Genomic DNA, 20356 nt, shown 5'->3' on the forward strand with positions numbered 1-20356 from the left:
CAAATACAAATGAACACATTAAACCAAATTGCTTTCCACCAACAGCAAAATATTTAGCTGGTTTGTAAGTGGGAGTACAGTTTCATCTAAGTGGGAGGTACAGTTTCATCTAAGTGGGAGGCACAGTTTCATTCAATACAGATCTTAAAGTACAAGACTAGTGATGCTCACTTAAAAAAAAAGATACAAAAGAAAAAGAGCTCTCACTTTTGGGGCAGAATTTACTCATGTGAACAACCCAGGTTGATCTCCTGACCTGACATAATATGACCCATAGAAACGGGGTCAAAAATTTTACTACAAAAAATGCAGGGCCTGCTTATCGATGTTCACATACTAAGCTAAGTGAATCGCCTCTATAAATCCACAGATGAGCTAAGATTAAAAAAAAAAAAAAACGATGAGAAAGACAGACAATTGGGCTGGGAGGGGCAAGCCGGTGAGAAAAGAGTAAATCATACGCAAAACAGCCAATAAAAAAATAAAAAAGCAGTTAATATACATGAATAATGGATGTCTGATTTAAAAGCAGTTTACTCCGATATGATGTAATTTTTGACAATCAGCCAGAGAGACTATTTTGTAAGTCCCTGCCAGAGATAAGTCAGCGCGCGAGGCCTGGTAAGGCGGCATATCTGTGAACATGTGGAAAATGACTTTCACCATCACCCCAAAGGTGACTCTGCTGGCAGACAAAAGCTTGCCTCTCAGGCGCTTTCAGCAGCGGCGAGCACAAGCTGCCGAGCTGAAGAAATGGACCCCTGACACGAGCACAGATCCCTCGGCCGCAGCAGCCCCGCGACAATCTCCATGACATGCTTCTGGCACAGTCCACCCTCAAACGGCGCACAAAGGGAGCAGTAGCCCAGGCTGCTTTCATGTTTAAGTTTTAATTGGAGTGACAAGCCCACGAGGCCAAGATATCTCAGGGATGGGACGGTGCTGCTGAGCGGCGCCAGGCGCTGGGTAGGCAAGGCCCGCGTGCGCGCCCCACCACCACGCGCCAATGCACCTGCAACCCCCGCTGTTCCAGGACTGGACTCTGCCCGGGAAGGCACTGCCAATCGCCACAGACCGTGCCAAACGTGGGGCTTTGTGATGTGGGCAGATGTCTACAAAGGGCCAGAGCGAGGCCAAGCCGACACCTATTGTGACCTAAGCCTGAAAAGAACCCAGAGAGCAAGAGCATGCTCGGGTGACAACGCAGGCCAGCCTGTGGTCCAGTCTCTCCCCATCCCCCTACATCCACAGATGCTGGAAATAATAGAGGAAGGCAGGTGTACTCTGGGACGGAGCCGAGAACGGCTCTCTGCCCTGCTTCAGGGATCTGTGTAGACATCTACGTCCTTGTGCTAGAAGAAGGTGAAGAGCTATGACTAGCAAAACAACGGGTCACTGGGGAACCTGGAATGAACAGGAGATGTTCACTGTCAGAGCATTCAGTGCAGTGAGGAGACTGTAACTGTTATGCAAGCATGTAACTCAAAGCTGAAAATCCTCATGTCCTTTCACGCACCCAACAGGCATCATCATAATGAAGAGTGTGCACGCCCAGTTTCAGAGCACTTCACATGTAACTAATCACAGCCCTGTGAGAAAGAAGGTTATCATTAAATCTGTGCTTGTAGAGGGAGGAAAACCTAGGCTGCAGACTACAAAATGAAGGCTTCAAAATTCAAGACAACTGGGACATTACTTTTTAACTGGGAAGAGTGCAAGTGAGACGACAGTGGTGTAACAACACTGTGAACCTGTAGATTCACACTGTATATGAAGGTCGGCACAGTCTGTGGCTTGGGCATCAACTGTCGACTGGCCTGGCAACTCCTCGTTTGGCCCCAAGTTGAGGCTGAACAAAGGCTTACAAGCAGGTAGACTGGCAGAAGGTGGATACAGTCAGCTGACAGAGGAGCATGAAAAACCACAGTCAACTTCTGGGGCCTTTGATGGAGGGCGCATAGTCCGCCCCAGCTCCCTTTACACCCTTAAGATCTAACAGCCTTTCAACGACACCGTATGGTCCATGTTGGTGTCAGCACAAACGTGCTCAGCAGGGTCTTGTACATAAAGACAAATATTAGCTGTTAACAATCATCATGATAGTCTTTTCACACAAATCCTGTCAGAATATCACTCCATTTGGTTCTCACAACCAGTAAAGGAAGACTAACATCACCGTACACATTTTGTGCATAAAGAAATTGAGCCTTAAAGTAGCTTAAATATTAGTAACTTGCCCCAAATGACACAGGTAACAGCAGCCCAGGATGCACGAGGCAGAGCCCAACTTGTCTCATTTCCAGGTCAGTGTTTGCCTGACCATATGGCACCATATGACAAGCTTTTTCCTTTTCCTGCAAAAATAGTCATGAATAATGGCTGATAGTTACAGTGTCCTCTATGTCCCAATAAGGGACAGTGCAGTCACTCACCCCACCTGATCCCCACAATTCCATAAGGGGGGTACCACGATTTTACTCACTTTATAATAGGAAGCGGAGGTGTAGAGAGGTCAAGTCACTTACACAGTGAAGTTCTGAAACTAGAATTCACGGCCAGGTGGGAAGACCTCTAAGCCCATCATCCTAAACCTCCACCTCAGGGTGCTCAAAATGCGACCCCCGGACTAGCAGCATCAGCAGCACAGGGCAGAGCCTCAGGGACTCCCCCCACCCCCGGACTCATTGAGTCAGAAGCCTGAGGGGTGGAGGCCCAAGATCTGTAATTTTCTGCGATTTGCTGGTGTTTGAGAACCCCTGCCCTGCACTAACCCTGCTTCTCAAGCCAAAAAGACTTTCCGACCTTAAAGCAGTGGTGCTCAGCTCTGAATCCTCACTCCCCGCCTCCCAGCTGGCGGCCGTCTGGTTAAGACAGCACTGGGCTGGGCAGTGACAACACGGCAGTGTGCGACGCGGGGCCTGTGCACCTAAGGGTCGGGAAGGGGAGGCGCTCACTGAGAGCCAGCACCGCGAGTAAGGCTGCTTCTCAAAGGGGACACTGGGTGGACTCCCTGAGAGGACATGAGCAGACAGGAGGGGAAGAAACAGCATCCTCTGTACTGCACATGCCTGGCTGGAGCAAGGGGCTCCCTTTGGAGGTGTGGAGAACAGGAACCAAGGCCAGGCAGAAGGTGGGCACCAGGGCCTCGTCTACACTCCTCAGCATGCAGCCACTGCTCTGACAAAACCAAATGGACCACGAGGAGGGGCACTGACAGGTGGTACAAGAGCCCAAAAGCCAGGAAAGGGCAGAGGTGGGTGAGGCAGGGGGGCTAGGGAAGAAGTATTCTCACGTCACTTTCAACATATATTTTACAACTTGTGAACAGGAGATAAGAGTTCACACCCTAAGGAAACAGTGCAGAGAAGCCGCCAGGGAAAGAGGTGGAGCCTGGGCCAGAGGGTCCGAGGCTAGAGGCTAGGAGCCAAAGAAACCCGTGCATCGAATCCGGTCCCCATCCAAGCCATCAGTTCCGCATCTGCAGCGGGGAGGTGAGCCGAGGCTGGAACCAGGTACCGGCAGAGCTGCTTCCTGCACGTGGCAGAGATGCCGGGCTCACTGAGAACCTACCAAGGCCCTTCATCTGGAATGTGACCACTTACATGTAGACTCAGCTGGGGTTTCCTTTGTCCATCTACAGAACCAGATTTACCCTGTAAATTAGTAACACACTGGGAGAGCAACTTTGTGTCCATTAGAAGAATGCATCTGCAACTCAATAATTGATAGGTTAATTATAAACCCACTCTCTAACACAGTGCCTTGTAGACTGAAGTGCTGGGCATATTAATAAATCATATTCATCTATGTACTGAATAAAAAGCAAAAGCCCTCCACTTTGTAATATTTTTCTGAGTCTAGTTTAAGCTGCCATGTGAACCTGAAAACAGTAAAACCTCTTAAATATTCTGAAATTCAGGCCGTTTTCTGTGTGCCCTCTTCTCCTGCCCTTGACCAAACCAACACCATTTGTCTCAACTGTCTGGACGTATGTACATGGAAAGTCTGCGGCCTATTGTACAATGTCACTGTTCCTGTTGTGGGCAAAGGCAAACATTTCTGACAGGCCCCCTTGATCTTCATTAATTGGAAAAACAAGCTGATTTCTAACCCTAACAAACCTTGTTGCTCCTCATCGGTCAGGAAGAAACGAAAGCCACATGTACTGAGAAGTTGACATAAATGCAAGATAACTCCAAGTTCACTCTCTCCCATGGCTGTGGGATGATAAACCAGGACTCCATGTAAATAATCAAGAAAGCCATTAGAAAAATTAGGCCCTAAATAAAACTCTAAGTTTTATTTCAAAAGACAAAGGAGAAAAAAGGAAATGATCATCACAGTTCAACTCTTAATTCAAAAGACAAATGAGAAAAAAGGAAATGATCATCACATATGTCACCGTAATGATCTTGTAAACGTACTCAGTGATTCGAGAATACAGATCAATGTTTTTTTAGAAACAGAAAATGGTAAGAATGTCACAGATAAACAAAACGATGCCAGCGTGAGTGAAGACAGAAGACACTTAAGACACAGTGCCAGTCCTCTTGGACAAGGCTCCACGTCTCAAAGTGATGGTTCACAAGGTGACTCAGCACACGCACTAACTTCCCGCGTTCGTCCTGCCAGAGGCCAAGCTCCCCTGGCCCTCCCTACTCTACACGCCTTCTCTCAGAACAGCTCTTGGGAAAATGAACCCTGTGATGCACACGGACTGCTGGGACTGCAGACGTGGCTTCAGTATCGCTCCCACACCCGCCCACCCCACCGGTATTCCAGCCCACCTGGACCACCCCAGCGCCCGGAAACCCTCCTCCAGGCCTGATGCCTCTGCACTGGTCCCCTCGCCCGGGCTTTCCTGATGAACTCTGACCCAAAGCTGGTGGGGGTGGGGAGGCGGAGGAGGAGTCTGAACAGGTACTGAGCACCAGCCATAAGCACACTACTGCTCTCCCCAGGTATTCTCCCGTTTCCAAATGGGAAGCCTGAGGCACTTAAGCAACTTGCCTAAGGCTTATATGACTCTAAAACCCTTGCTCCGTCCCCAGTGGTTATACCACTGCCTGACTTAGCTGAAAATACTTTTCCCTATATTCACTTTTAGTAACTTCCTCACACTCTCCCTGGAGTGGTTCCGGACCGCTAGAGATCCTAAAGCATTCTCAGCTTCTACAAGTGGCAGCTTTCCAAAAACAGGTTTTGCAGAATTACCCACTACGGGTGTAGAGAATCCGAGAGGTGGTCGGGTCCCCAAAGGTCTCTAACTCAGAGACGGGTCTTGAGAAGCCCTGGGGCTCTACAGAGGCATTTCAAGGTTTTCACAAAAATGTGAAAACTATTCATTTTTAACAATATACTAACAATTATGCCGATTACTGATATATTTTGATATTAAAACATGTACAAAATGCATATGAATGTTCAATCCTCATCTATGTCTTCATCTATGCAATTTTCTATAATTACTCTGGAATCCAGCAAATACACTGTGAAGGTCTCCCTATGACCTCATGTCCATCTCAACATGGAGAAGACCATCTCTGCATCTGCCACGCTGCTGTTAAAGCCCACAAGATGGTGAGCCCCGAGGCAGATGTCATGTTTTGAGACATCACTGTTTCCAGCACAATCAGAAATCCAGCATGTAGTATGTGTTCAGTGAGCAGTGGTTAATGACAGCATCTTGAGCAACAGAAGTGGGACTTTTGGCAACATCACTAAAAATCCAGAAAATGGGTCTCTGAGTGCTGTTTTCTTAAACTTCTCCAAGCAGAAAGTAAATAAATATGAAAAATATTAAAGGTTTAAGGAGAAAGTAAAGGGGAAATGAGACATTTATTTACTTTGTGAACTTTAAATTTCAAATTAGTCATCCTGCTGGTAAAATACTGTTTTCAGTTCTCTTCTGGAATGGAACCTTGAACAAAAAGGATGACAGATTTCACATGCTAGTGTAGGTATGGAGAATGGAGCCAGGATCCATGAGCACTGCAACGGATACCAAAGGCTCTCCCAGACAGGTATTTCAACCTGTGATGTGGGCAATAACCAGTCCAGAGTCTTTTCACGTCTGTGTATGGGGAATGATTATCTTAAGAGACGTTAGCAATTGTTTTCCAGTGTGATGTAAGCTAAGGAGGCAGCGCCAAGCCAGGGTCCTTGTCAAACACACCCAGCCTCCTGGATTACTTCACTCATGTCCCCTGATTAGGATGCATGTCACATGCTGCTTACTACAACCTGCTGCTGAATGCCAAGCGCATTAGGACTAAATTAGGAAATATGTCCAAATACAAAGAATAACGCGAAGAGCTGTAAGTGGGTCTCTTCTTTGATGAGGCGTGAGACTCAGAGTCAGCATAATGCTCTTAAATGAGGCAATTCTATCTCCTAACCCTCCACCTCAGCAAGTAAAATTTAATTCAGGTAGCAAAAGAATTAATAAAGATGATATGGCGTCATAAAAACATTTTCATGGATGAAAGTGTTTTTGACAGGTTCAGGAAATATGAGACATAAAAACAAATTTTAAGAGGCTGTTTGGGCACAGAGGGCTGCAACATGAAGAAGAGATGAGGCCAGAGGAAATGCTATTACATTTGTTTTCTTTTACAATCATATGCCACCTACCAATGGATACCTTTAAGATCATTTATGCCACTGAAGTGACAACCAAAGAATGCAATGTCAAAACTTAGTCTGTTTTCATCTAAAAGTAAAAGGACCTTCAAGCAGCTCACCACACATCTCCCTTGTCCAGCAAGACACAGGAACTGATGAAAAAGTACCAAACAAGTTCCTGCCCAATCATTCTCGCCAGCAATAAGCATGGCCTTTAGGAGATCCCATTAGAGACTGTGTGCTCAGTCGTGTCCGACTCTTTGCAACACCATAGACTGTAGCCTGCCAGGCTCCTCTGTCCATGGAATTCTCCAGGCAAGAATACTGGAGTGGGTTGCCATGCCCTCCTCCAGGGGATCTTCCCGACCTAGGGATGGAACCCGCATCTCCTGCATTGGCAGGTGGATTCTTACCACTGAGTCACCTGGGAAGCCCTCTCATTAGAGTAGGGGGCCCCAGCCTACCGGATCTGATGACTGATGACTTGAGCTGGAGCTGATGTAACAATAATAGAAATAAAGTGCACAGTAAATGTAATGCATGTGAATCATCCCGAAACCAACCCTCCCACCCCAGTCCATAGAAAAAGTGTCTTCCACAAAACCAGTCCCTGGTGCCAAAAAGTCTGAGAACCACTGTGCTAGAGAAGTATCCGGACAGCAAGGGATTCCTCGACCCATTTCAGAAGCCCTCAGCTCCCCAGCAGCCCCCTAGGACGGATCAGCTCAACACGACTCCACAGGTGAAGGGAAAAGTTTAAACCACCTAACCGCCTGAAGACTCAAGGAACGCGGGTGCTGGACAGAAACCGAAAAGTCCCATGTCCAGCCCTCCTCATTTGACAGCACAGAGGCAGGTGAGTCTACGGTCTTAAGTAACCATGGGCTCCTCTCATGTGACAGCCAACAAGCAGAGCAAGGGCACACAGCAGTGTGTGTCACAGTTCTTTCCGCCCTAATGGTGGTCTGACAGGGCTGTCGAGCCCACTGCACTGATCCCGCGTGAAGCCTGTGATTCTAGATGAGGTCACTCATCATCAAAGCAGAATGCCACAAAATAATTTAAATGAGGGTCTGGACCAGACAGAGCCCTGTTTATTCCCTCTGGCTTCATTTTGTTTGTGACCTTTTTGCAAAGTCTGTTGAAAGGAAAGATGCTAAGGAACAGCGAGGAGAATGGGACCACCACTTTCCAAGGAACACCTTCTACAGAGGGCAACAGTTACCAAATGCTGAAGGCTCAGACCCTTCTGACCCAGCAAGTCTTTACTTTGAGGAACTAATCCTATAAACACGTTCACACGGATCACGTGTTGTTTATAACAGCAGAGGACTGGGAGCAGCTAACACCCATCAACAGGGGCAAGGCAGCCCCTAAGGGACAACTATAGAGTGCAGTATCATTAAATCACTCACACACACACACACACACACACACACACGAACTACCAGGAAGTTCTTTATTATGTTACAAGAAACGATGAAATGATCTCCAAGACATTTTGGTGCAAGAAAATGCAAGATGCAGGACAAAAATAGTGTGTTTTACCATTTATATTTTTAGAAAGAGGGACGGAGGACACGTATGAATAATCTGCTTACACACGCATAAAATGGCTCTGCAGGGACGTACAAGACACCGACAGCACTGTCTCAGCTCCAGGAAGAGAACCTGGGCGGCAGGCCGAAAGGAGCGGAAGGAGTCATCCCACTGTACACCCTCCCTTCTGCATCTTTTGATTTCTCAATCAGGTAAATGCATTACCGAGTTAAAAAACACTCTTTTTTTCAAGGGTGTTTAAAGATCTGCTCTTTTAAGAAAGAATGAAAACAGATAATAGCCATTTTTCCATGACTTTACCTGGCCAAAGAAAAAGGTGGTAAACCCAGGCATAGCCTCTAATTTTGGCCTCTGAAATCCAGAAATCTGAGGATCCCTATGCCACAGGCAAACCAAGATGTAGCTGACCACTAACGTTTTCTCTGGTCTTTCCTACCAGAGCTGGACATGGCTGAGCCAGCTGTAATCACATGTGTTTCCTTAGATTAAATACATCAGTTTCTCCTAAGTCACTTGGCTTCATTTCTGTATAAAACTATGCTTGCTAGCTTAGTAACCTAAGTACCAGACTACTGAGACCTGTGCACAAGGCTGTTTTAATTTTCCAATGCTGAAACATGACTGGTGTCCTGTAACTCTCTGTGATGAATACGTGACAGGTTGGCTAGTAGGCATGTGAATGGATGAGTCTGAACCATTATTACTATGCTCAGACAGCTGTGGTACCTAAAGAATGCTAATGTGATCATCAGATGGTACAAGGATATTCTCCAAGTAAACAAAAATAACACTACTGGAATACTCCTACAGGTCAGGGAAACTTCAGTTCCCGCCAAAAAATCGACATCAACATTTGGACTTCACATCTGCATTTATCACAGTCAATCAATAGTGGGCTCTAGCTGACCCCCAGTTTTGTATCTGGTACAAATGAAGATACACTGAACTCTGTGTTCCCATAACGCCTTCATCTGAATCCTAGACATATGGCCAGAGGCAGACAAAAATCCCCACGTGGACGCAGCTGCAGGCTCGCTCTACTGCTAACAGTCTCACACTAACCTGATAAAAAGTGCTGTTCATGTGCTGCCAGGCCAGAGACCAACAGGACCAAAGTGTGGAACTCACAAGCAAGGTGACTAGGAGGCCACACAGAAGACTTTGAGAATTACAACAGTGCATCGTGCAATGGCAGGATGCTCCTGAAACCTCAGAGCCACTGTGACATGGCTTAGTTCACACGGCAATGCTGATTTTTCTGAGGAAGCAGAAGACCCATTAACCATAATCAGATGGAAAGTTCCGCCTCTGCAAAAATAAGCAAAGTTTCACAGCAAAGGCTTGGCTTTCCTCACGTTCGAGTGGGTGGCGTTCATGTTGGAGAAACATCTTAATGCAGAGTCCTCACCAGCGCTGCTAACAACCCACCCACCCACCCAAGGGTATGAAAGTTTGCTGGTGTACTCACAAAACCTCTGGATAACTAAATGCCACTGCCAGATTTCAGAGAGGTGCTTAAACACGTTGTTGTAGCAAATTTACCTCCACTCTTAAAACACCAATGAAAAACACCCACTAACAAGTGACAGACGTTATTTTCTTGGCTCCAAAATCACTGCGGATGGTGACTGCAGCCATGAAATTAAAAGACGCTTGCTCCTCAGAAGAAAAGCTATGACCAACCTAGACAGCATACTAAAAAGGAGAGACATCACTTTGCCGACAAAGGTCCATCTAGTCAAAGCTATGGTTTTTCCAGGACTCACGAATGAATGTGAGAGTTGGATCATAGATAAGGCTGAGCACCGAAGAATTGATGCTTTCGAACTGTGGTGCTGCAGAAGACTCTTGAGAGTTCCTTGGACTGCAAGGAGGTCAAAGCAGTCAATCCTAAAAGAAATCAACCCTGAATATTCATTGGAAGGGCTGATGCTGAAGCTGAAGCTCCAATACTTTGGGCACCTGATGAGAAAAGCCGACTCATTGGAAAAGACCCTGATGCTGGGAAAAACTGAGGGCAAGAGGAGAAGGGGATGGCCAAGGATGAGATGGTTGGATGGCATCACTGACTCAATGGACGGGAGTTTGAGTAAGCTCCAGGAAAGAGTGAGGGACAGGGAAGCCTGGTGTGCTGCAGTCCATGGGGTCACAAAGAACCAGACGACATCTTGGTAAGTGAACAACAAGTTATTAGAGGGAACAGGAACTTTTAAAAATGAATTTTTATCAAATTAACATACAAATCAGCTAATTCTCATAATGCTTTTTAATTGGGTTGGAAAATTTGAGAGCCATCCAAAAAAGTGCCTACTTAGACCAATATCTAAAGGATGCTCCAAGTCTAATTTTGTGCTGAGCTATTTCTTTAACTAGGGGCTTGGGTTCCCAGATGGCACAGTGGTAAAGAATCTGCCTGCCAATGCAGGAGACAAAGGTTCAATCCCTGGGTTGGGAAGATCCCCCAAAGGAGGATATGGCAACCCACTCCAATATCCTTGCCTGGAAAATTCCATGGGCAGAGAAGTCTGGCAGGCTATGGTCCATGGGGTCACAAAGAGTTGGACAAGACTGAGCAACTGAGCACACACACATCCCTTTAACTGGTTTCTCAAATACATCTGTTTCTCAAATACATCTGAATACGACCGTATCTCTATAGAAAGAGATCCACTCAGATAAGTCAAAGAGAAATAGGACCTGTCAGCTGAAATATTTATTAAAACTATGAAAGATTTAAACCAGGCTAGTATTAATTCAGGTATCACCTCACTACACTGAGAACTTGAGAAATAAGTGAGATAATCGAAACCTGAAAGCATGATGGATGAAAAATTAAGAAGCAAATAGTCTCTCTTCTTTCAACAAATGAGCTTGCCAGGGATGGGAAAAGAGTATTTTCAAAGGCTGACAAAGGGAACTGCCTTAGGAAACCAACTGCTGTCCCTCTTCACCCACTTTACAGGAAGACAAAACACAGGAATTATATCATCACAGACTTTCCAGCTAAGATACACTGAACAGGCTCCAGCAAAGCAGGCCAGCTTGAGCACAAAGGAATCCCTTCTTACAGTGAGATTACAATGAGTCTCATGTATTTTCAACCACTTTATCTGTCTTCCTGGTTGAAGAACATATAATAGGAATCCAAGTCACAAAACCAGTGAACGCCTAGAGAAGTGAGATGTGACCTTCCAGGAGACTACACAGGAGAGACAAAATGTACAAACCACAACCAGAGGCTCGGCTCAGACTACGAGTGCGACAAAGAACAGGAAGCACTCGGAGACTGTTAATTCTCTGACGCCAGGCACTACGGGTAAAGCTTTACACACGTGTTTCTTTAATCCTAGAATTCTATGAGGTCAGTACTGTGATGGACTCCTTTCTACAAATGAGGAAACTGAGGCACAATGCAAGTTAAGCCACCCGTTTAGGTCACAGTGGAGCAGGTGGCAGGGCTGGAACCGGAACACAGACGGCCCGCATCCAGTCTAGCTCTCTCCCGGTTCAGAACACTGCTACATGGAAAGGGCTCTTTCCACAGGAAAAGGACAATGTCAGAGGAGCTGCTGGCTCGGGGAAGTTCCTTCCCAGGGATTATACCACTGCCAGCAGGGTCAAGAGCCAGCAAATTGGAGGAAAATCAAAACAACACAAACCTTTATCCATAACTCTCCCCACTGATCCCACTGGAAGAGAGAGTTCTGTAAGTCAGTTTTAAGACTAAGTACTTGGCCTACAGTCAGGATAATAAAATACTAAGTAGTGCTAAAATCGAGTCATCATGCAAAGAATTTCAATTAAAAACCTGTCTCCTTGTTTCTGGCTCAAAGAGCATCAAGAGGCACTTTACACACTGCAGAAAAGGATGTAAATTCTGAGGCAACCTCATCAGAAGGCACTTTGGCAACGTCCAGCAACCTTCTGACCAAGCGGCATAAATGCTAGGAATTTATCCCGGAGATTTACAAGTTGCAGTGTGCACCGGAGCATTGTCTGTAACAGTCCACAGAGAGAGAAAGCAACCTCAGTGCCCACCGATGAGGACACTGGTGAAGCAGACTGTTGTAGGCAGTGCTGGAATCCTAGGGAGAGGGAGCTGACACGGAATGCTCTCCAGGGTACACTACTGAATAAAACCTTGGGCACGGAACAGTATCACACTATGACCTCATTTCAAAGATACGCTCTTTTAGTGTATAAATGTACCCATCTGTGCATTAAAATTTTCTATATGGACATCTAAAAATTGTTGATAGTTTCTTCTATGGAGTAGGACTGGGGGAAGGGAAGAGAAAGGCAATTACTTACCACTTTATATCATTTCGAGCTACTTGAAATCTTTTTTAACCAGGCTGATATATATATATATATATATATATATATATATATATATATACTGCCTGAACACATCTTTTAAAAATATATCAGACAGATTTAATTTTCAAATTGCCTCTTAAAAAATAAAATTCATGTTTTTTTGTTAAGTCGTACATCTTGCTATTTTTGTACCTTGTTTCCTTCGTACACCCATCCCAGACTCTTCACACCAAAAGCAGCCTGGTTGGCAGAGACGTCCAGACACGTGACCGGCTGCCCGTAGACGTAATGGAGGGTTCTGGCAGAGTCTTCAGCTTTTAGCAGGTATACCAGATCTCCAGCGGTGGCCACTGCCACAGGGTACCTTTCAGTGTCTGGAACTATTTCAAGGTAGTCAACCTATTAAAGGATAAGGGTTGTTTAGTCCTTTAGGTTTCACCTACAATTCGTCCTGACTTGGTCAAAAATACACAATTCCTCCTGCATGTCAATGAGAAGATCAGCAACCCAACAGAAAAAGACAGGTCAAGGGCCGGTTCACAGGAAGTGAAACACAGTTCCTACACAAATGAAATGATAAAAGAAACACAGCATACTCCTAATGAGAGAAATGCAAGGTGAAAATTCACCAAGATATCATTTTCACTTGTGTCAGTAAAGATCAACTAGTCTATAAAGACATTGGGCTGGAAGTGGAGTGGCAGACAACCATATCTGTGGATCCCACTTATGATTGGTGGGATGTAGTCTGGCCCAACCTCTATGGAGGGAAATCCTGGAACATTTAACGCAAGCCAATGTGCGTGTGCTCCGATGCAGCACATTTGACGATCCAGGAATTTATTTAAACATAAACTCACATTTATGTGAAACAACTGTGTTCAAGGTTATTTGCTGCAGCCCTATTTGGTCACAGCCAAGAACCAGAAAACCCAGAACATGCCTTACTAAGGGACTAATTAAACAACTTACAGTATACTGATGTACTAGAGTACCATGCGGTCATAGAAAAAAGCACAAAGACATTCTTTATAAACTCTTACAAACGGATCACTTCTGAGACAAACTTGGGGGGGAAAGCAAGGAAGCAGGGTTAAGAGGACTTTACAGTGTGCCAAGGTGTGTAAAAGTGGCAGAGGAAGCCTGTGCACACTTGGCTTGCACGTGCGTAAATCTAACAGTGGCCGCCTTCAGGGAGAGAAATGAGCTGTGGGACAGAGCAGAAGGGAGATTCTCACTGTAAACTGTATTGTGTCTTTTAAATTCTGAACCATGAGGCTACAATAACTATTCAAAAACCAGAGTTAGTTTTTATTTCTTCATAAGAAACTGAATAAATGACAAAATTCACTCAGTTCCAAATTAGCCAAAATAGTATTTTTCACGTTTTGGCAAATACCATAAATGTGTTGCTGACAGTGTCTGAGTTACCTGCTTTCTCCCAGTTTCAACCTCATCCCGGGCAGGAAGGCCACAGGGAGCGTGCGGACGGCACACAGTCCTGCCGGCTGCACGACCGCCGCCGCTTTCTCTGATCGGCATGCACCGAAGGGGCTCCCTTTAAGAATAATTTGCTTTTCTAGATTCATAAGGGGCATGCTTGCCCCAGGGCCATTTACATCGGGTTTTCACCTCCCTGAATAAATTCTGAGAGGACAAAAGCAGAAGGTGAGCCACCTCTGTAATTATGAAAATCCACAGTCCCTGACAAGAAGCCAAGCGAGTTCAAAGGCCTGAATCCTGAGACCTGTCCAGAAGCACTTGAGAGTAAACATCTGGGTGACTCTGCTAATCCTTAGGACCGACGGTGTGAGTGGTGGCCCACATCCCCAGCCCAGTGCCCATCACAAAGGACAGCTGTTCCAGGCTGGCACTACAGACCCAGGAACACTGCCACTGTGACTCAGGGAGCCTATCTGAGGAAGACAAAGATGGCCCAGCCACCGGCCCAGAGGTGCCTTTTCTAGGGATGGCCCTCATCCAGGATGAGAAACAATAAACAGTGTTATGACACATGCCTCCAGCAGTGGCTGTTTGAGTCCTCTGTCCCCCATAAACGTCACTTCTTGCTTTCCTAAAATCAACATCCTCAGTCTAGCTGTTAAATTTCACCTTCATGTTGGATTTCTGACAGATCAAGAGCTTAGACTGACTGTGACTGTGCCATTTTGCTGGGAACTGGACACAACTTCACAAAGCTTCTGGTTGGTGCCAGCATGCCACCTGAGTGCCAAGGCTGGATTTGCACTTTCTGGAGGGACTCACATCTTAAGTAATTGTCTGAGTTCATATAATCATTGTTAATCTACAGAGTTCTTTAGGCAGAGGCCGAATAACAAGCACTATGTGGTTTTGAGAAGAAACAAAAATATGGTACTTTTGCATTTCTCTAATAAAACCCCAAGAGGAGAATCCAGCACCAGGCATTTTGGGGAATGCTGCCCCCAAACCAGACAGGCTTGTGGTTAACGGGACAAGCAGCTTACGGAGGTCAAGTGGTGACACCGTGGCTTTTAGTTGTTCACGTCTAACAAGACTCCCACTGGGAGGAAAAGGGAAAGGAACAGGGTTTGTGCCAGCTCAGGCCATCAATTATTATTCAGTGTTGGCTTTTCTGTTCACTCTCCTACAGGTGCCAAAACCAAGTTCGCTTGAAACTAAACCCAAATTCAACATAAACAGGTTTCAGCTCTTCCTTCTTACCATCACATCGTCTCCCACCATACAAATGTAGAGGCTCGGGCACAGGTGAACTCAAAATCAGGCTCCATGTGATGAACTACTAAGGTGAGCTCAGTTTCACACATGGTGTTGAGGAACACGCCTACCTGATCAACAATGACTAAATCTATGCTCATTCAAGAATTACTCCTGATGCCAAGTGAGAAAACCTTCAGATGGAAAAAGTGTAGGAGGGAAACCTTCTTTTCCACATGGTCTGGGATGCACCACTGCACTCATTTTCACTCATGTATCAGGCCAGATCCTGGTCTCAGATTCCCAGGGTGAACCTCCTGTTAATGCGAAGGAGGCTGAGGATGCCAGCAATGAGAAACTGCAGCCCCAGTGTCAGTCCTGGGGTGGAAATTACCACTTCTTATCTAGGGCAAGAGTCAATTCACCACTCTAAGTCTCTACTGACTTCTTGGTAAATGGAGGAAACAAAACTACCTACTTCACAGAGCTCTTGTGAGATTTATGGACAAAGAGCCACAGGAAGCCCTGCGTGGATGGGTGCTGTCAATATCATTTCTGTTTATATCAGACCCAGAGATTCTAAGAATGAAAAACAAAACAATCAGACTAAAAGCTCACCAGTTTCTGAACTTCAAATTCTGCAGCTATTTGCAAATTTCCCTCCTCGTTGGGGCATAACATTACAACATCAAAAGCAGAAGCGGTGGCAATTGTTGCGTCTTCCTGGCTGAGGGCTAGAGCTTGTATTCTTGCATCATGCTCAAAGCGATGAATTGGATACTTTCCAGTCCTTAGATTCCAAATATTAAGAAATCCTATACAGAAAAAAATAATTCAGGAATCAAATTCACTTAGTATGCACAATTATAGAATAATCATGTAACATAAAATTAAAAAGATAAATAATAACTTGGTAAAAAATACTTGGATGACACATAACAACGGGTCAATTTCCTTAATATACAAAGAGTTTATATGATTCAATAAGGAAAAAAGCAACTGAAAAGTGAACAAAGGACCTAAGCATGTTATGCTGTTCACAGGAAAAGAAATACAACTGACATACAGCATTTTAAAAAATATAAAAATTCACTCACAACTAGAAAAATACAAATTAAAACTATAATAGAATACTATTTTTCATCAACGTTAAATTGACAAAAAAATTCATAAAACATTTGTTGCTGAGGATATGGGGAAATAGGCTTTTGCTAAACTGCTGATAGGAATGTAAACTATTTCACCTAATTCTGGAGGCAATTTGATAATATGTACCAAATTATCAATGTATGTAGGATAGTCACTACAACATTTTTAACTATGTCAGAAGACTGGAAGCTATCTAAATGTTCACCAGTAAAGAAATTCTTAAATAAGAATTTAAATACCTCATAGTTTGTACCTCCACTGTTTGGAGTTTAAATGAGCAATCAGAAGAGTCAGTCTTACATATACGAGCTATATGAAATGATCAACAAATATACTGTTAAATGAAAAAAGTACAGTACAGAAAACTGGCACAGCACACTATGTTATGTGTTTTAAAACTGTACACACACACACAATGTATACTTGGATTATCCCAGAAGGACACATAAAAAATTTAACAATGACTGACCTCTAAGGAAAGAAACTAGGGGAAAGAGACAAGAGTAAAAAAGAAATTTAGTGTACATCCTCTTGTATATAAAAAATTTTCTCCAAAATTATCTTTGCCAAAAAGATAAACTTTTAAAAAAACAGTTTTATGAGATATCTAAGAAGAATTGTTTTTAGTTGCTAGGCCATGTCCAACTCTTTTGTGACCCTATAGACTATAGTCCACCAGGCTCCTCTGTCCATGGGATTCTCCAGGCAAGAATACTGGAGTGGGGATCTTCCCTACCCAGACTGAACTCGCGTCTCCTGCACTGGCAGGCAGATTCTTTACTACTGAGCTACCAGGGAACCCCTCTAAGAAGAATAGGAGGACAAAATTGCTGAGTAGTTTTAACATATGGAGTTCTTAACTTACTCTATTTGTCCTCTTGCACAACAAATACTTTTTTTCTAGTTTTGTTAAAATATAATGGACACATAACATTATATAAGCTTAAGGTGTACAACAGAATGCTTTGATATACTGTGAAATGATTACCACAATAAGTTAACATCACTTCACATAGTTACAAATATCCTTTTCCTTATAATGAGAACTTTTAAGATCTACTCTCACAGTAACTTTCAAATATACAATATGGTATTATTAACTATGGGCTTTCCTGGTGGCTCAGTGGTAAAGAATCTGCCTGCCAACGCAGGAAACACAGGTTCGATCCCTGGGTTGGGAAGATCCCCTGGAGAAGGAAATGGCAACCCACTCTACCATTCCTATCTAGGAAATCCCTTGCACAGAGGAGCCTGGAGGGCTACAGCCCACGAGGGTGCAAGAGTCAGATATAACTGAGTGACTAAACATTAGTGACTACAGTCATCACTGCACATTACACCCTCAGAACTTATAACTGGAAGTTTGTACCTTCTGTACCCACCTTACATCAATTTCTCTACCCTGGCAGCCACAAGTCTGATCTCTGTTTCTTTGAAGTTTTTCTTGTTTTAATGATTCCACATATAAGTGTGATCATACAGTATTTGTTTTTTCTCTGACTTATTTCACTTAGCATAATGCCCTCAAGATCCATCCATATTGTTGCAAATAGCAGAGTTTCCTTCTTTTTTATGGCTCTATAGTGATCCCCTGTATACATATACCACATTTTCTTCATTCATTCATCCATCAGTGGACACTTAGACCGCTTCAATGTCTTGGCTATCGTGAGAAATGCTTCAGTGAACACAAGGGTGCTGGTATCCCTTCGACACAGTGATTTTGTTTCCTTCAGATGTATACCCAGAGTGGAATTGTTGGATCACATGGGAAGTGCTATTGTTAATTTTCTGAGAAACCTCCATACTGTTTTCCACAGTGGCTGCACCAATTTGCATGCCCACCAACAGTGCACCAGGGTTCCCTATTATCCACATCCTCACAACTGTTCTCTCTTGTCTTTTTTTTCATAATTTATTTATTTTTGGCTGTGCTGGGTCTTTGTTGCTGCATAGGCTTTTCTCTAGTCGTGGCGAGCAGGGGCTACTCTCTAGTTGCGGCGCGCAGGCTTCTCATTGTGGTAGCTTCTCTCGTTGCTGAGCACAGGCTCTAGGGCACGAGGGCTAAGCAGTTGCGGCTCATGGACTATAATCATTGTGGTTCCTGAGCTCCAGAGCACAGGCTCACAGGCTCAGTAGTTACAGTGCACAGGCTTAGCTGCTCCTCAGCATGAGGGGTCTTCCTGGATCAGTGATCAAAACCCATGTGCTCTGCATTGGCAGGCAAATTCTTTACCACTGAGCCACCAGGGGAGCCTATCTCATCTTTGATTAGAGCCATGCTAAGAGATGAACATGAAACGCATTATTACTGAGGACTTGTTACACGCCAGGCACTGACTTAGACACTAGCAGGTTCTGAAAACAGCCGTTAACCTACATTCTAAGAAGTTCTTACAAATACTTTACAAACTTCCTCACCACTACCTTCTTCTAGCCATGGTTAGCAGAGGTGTTTTCTTTTGCAAAATCTAAAACACAAGCTTGACTTATCCCAGACTTGTTAAAAACTACGACTTAGGAAATTCCTTGATCATACTACATAACCTTCTCCCACCCCCTTGAATGCTGACCCCAGATGAATTCCTTTTACACACACTGGTCGTGTCTCCACCCTTCTCAAACTGTCTACAACGATGATATCCAAGTGTAGCCCCTGGACAAGCAGCATCAGTATCATTTGGGAGCTTATTAGAAATTCAGGTTCATGGGCAGCAAACTCTGGGGATGTATGCCTAAGTTTGAGAACAAACTGTCTGGAGAAACTTACACTTTTCTACAGAAATATAAACTTTCCTGTATTTCGAGTGCCACTTATTCTTTTCTTGTCAAATAATTTCTTTTTACCATTCCCATCCATGAAGCTACTTTCCCCTCACAAAGAAAATATGCAAGAAAATAATTACTTCCTGAAAATGACATGCTATTCAATACAGACAAAGGATAGCTAACATGCATAGTTTTTAAGTCCTGAAAGAATAAAACCAAATTCTAAATGAAACATATTTAAATAGATAACACAAAAATATTTCCTGACACATAAAGGCTATGAACATTCATATTGAAAGGGCACATGATATATCAGGGAATAAAGAGTTAATACCAATAGAATTGTTAATACGATTATTACTCCAGGGACATTCTTGGTCTTCTCAATAAAAGGAACAATTTCTTAAAAAAAAGAATCACTTTCTGGCTCATGCTGGATAATGCAGATGATCTGATATCAACTGATTTTACTTTTCAAAAATCACTGAAAATAACCGTGCACAGATAACACAGTATGTGGTTGTCTGAGTTCAAACCCAGCTCCACTGTTTGCCTGCTGAAGGCCTTGGGCAAGTTACTCAAAGCTGAGAGTCTGTTTTCTCATCTTAAAACTGAAAACATTACCTACTACCTAGGACTTCTGGGCAGATTAAAGGAGAAAACCACACAAAACCCTGGAGACAGAGCAATCGTTTTTACATCTGGATGTTATCCTATATGGCCTGCCATGTTACACAGCATGGCTCAGCAGTAAAAAAAAAAAATCTACCTGCCAACGCAGGAGACAGGGGTTTGTTCCTTAGGTTGTGAAGACCCCCTGGAGAAGGAAATGGCAATCCACTCTAGTATCTTTGCCTGGAATATTCCATCAACAGAGGAGCCTGGTGGGCTACAGTCCATGGGGTCACAAAACAGGTGGATACGACTGAGCAACTGAACAATTTCTTCTCTACTGCCCATCCATAAGTCCAGTCCTATTTATTACAACTTCCTATTATCTAAAGCAGATAAAGCGCTCAATTTCCATCTTTCTGCAATCCCTCTTTCCATTTTCCTTTGCCTTGTACTTTGTCTTCTACATGTCAGCAAAACTGGAAAACTCAGCAGCAGCCACAGGACTGGAAAAGGTCAGTTTTCATTCCAATCCCAAAGAAAGGTAACACCAATGAATGTTCAAACTACCGTACAATTGTGCTCATTTCACATGCTAGCCAAGTAACCCTCAAAATCCTTCAAG

The 20356-nt window shown here is 44.1% G+C and overlaps 1 protein-coding gene across 2 annotated transcripts in view; it reads right to left on the reverse strand.

Moving 5' to 3' along the window:
- FBXW8 (F-box and WD repeat domain containing 8) overlaps window positions 1–20356 on the reverse strand; it is a 113548-nt gene that overhangs the window by 24848 nt on the left and 68344 nt on the right. For both annotated transcript variants that reach the window (XM_070769598.1, XM_019977658.2), the window contains 2 exons: window positions 15820–16016; window positions 12697–12903 (listed from right to left, as the gene is read on the reverse strand). In XM_070769598.1, the coding sequence (XP_070625699.1) occupies window positions 12697–12903; window positions 15820–16016 (404 nt within the window). The remainder of the gene's footprint in view (window positions 1–12696; window positions 12904–15819; window positions 16017–20356) is intronic.

Source organism: Bos indicus, chromosome 17 (genome assembly GCF_029378745.1).
Source record: "Bos indicus isolate NIAB-ARS_2022 breed Sahiwal x Tharparkar chromosome 17, NIAB-ARS_B.indTharparkar_mat_pri_1.0, whole genome shotgun sequence".
NCBI classification, from domain to species: Eukaryota; Metazoa; Chordata; class Mammalia; order Artiodactyla; family Bovidae; genus Bos; species Bos indicus.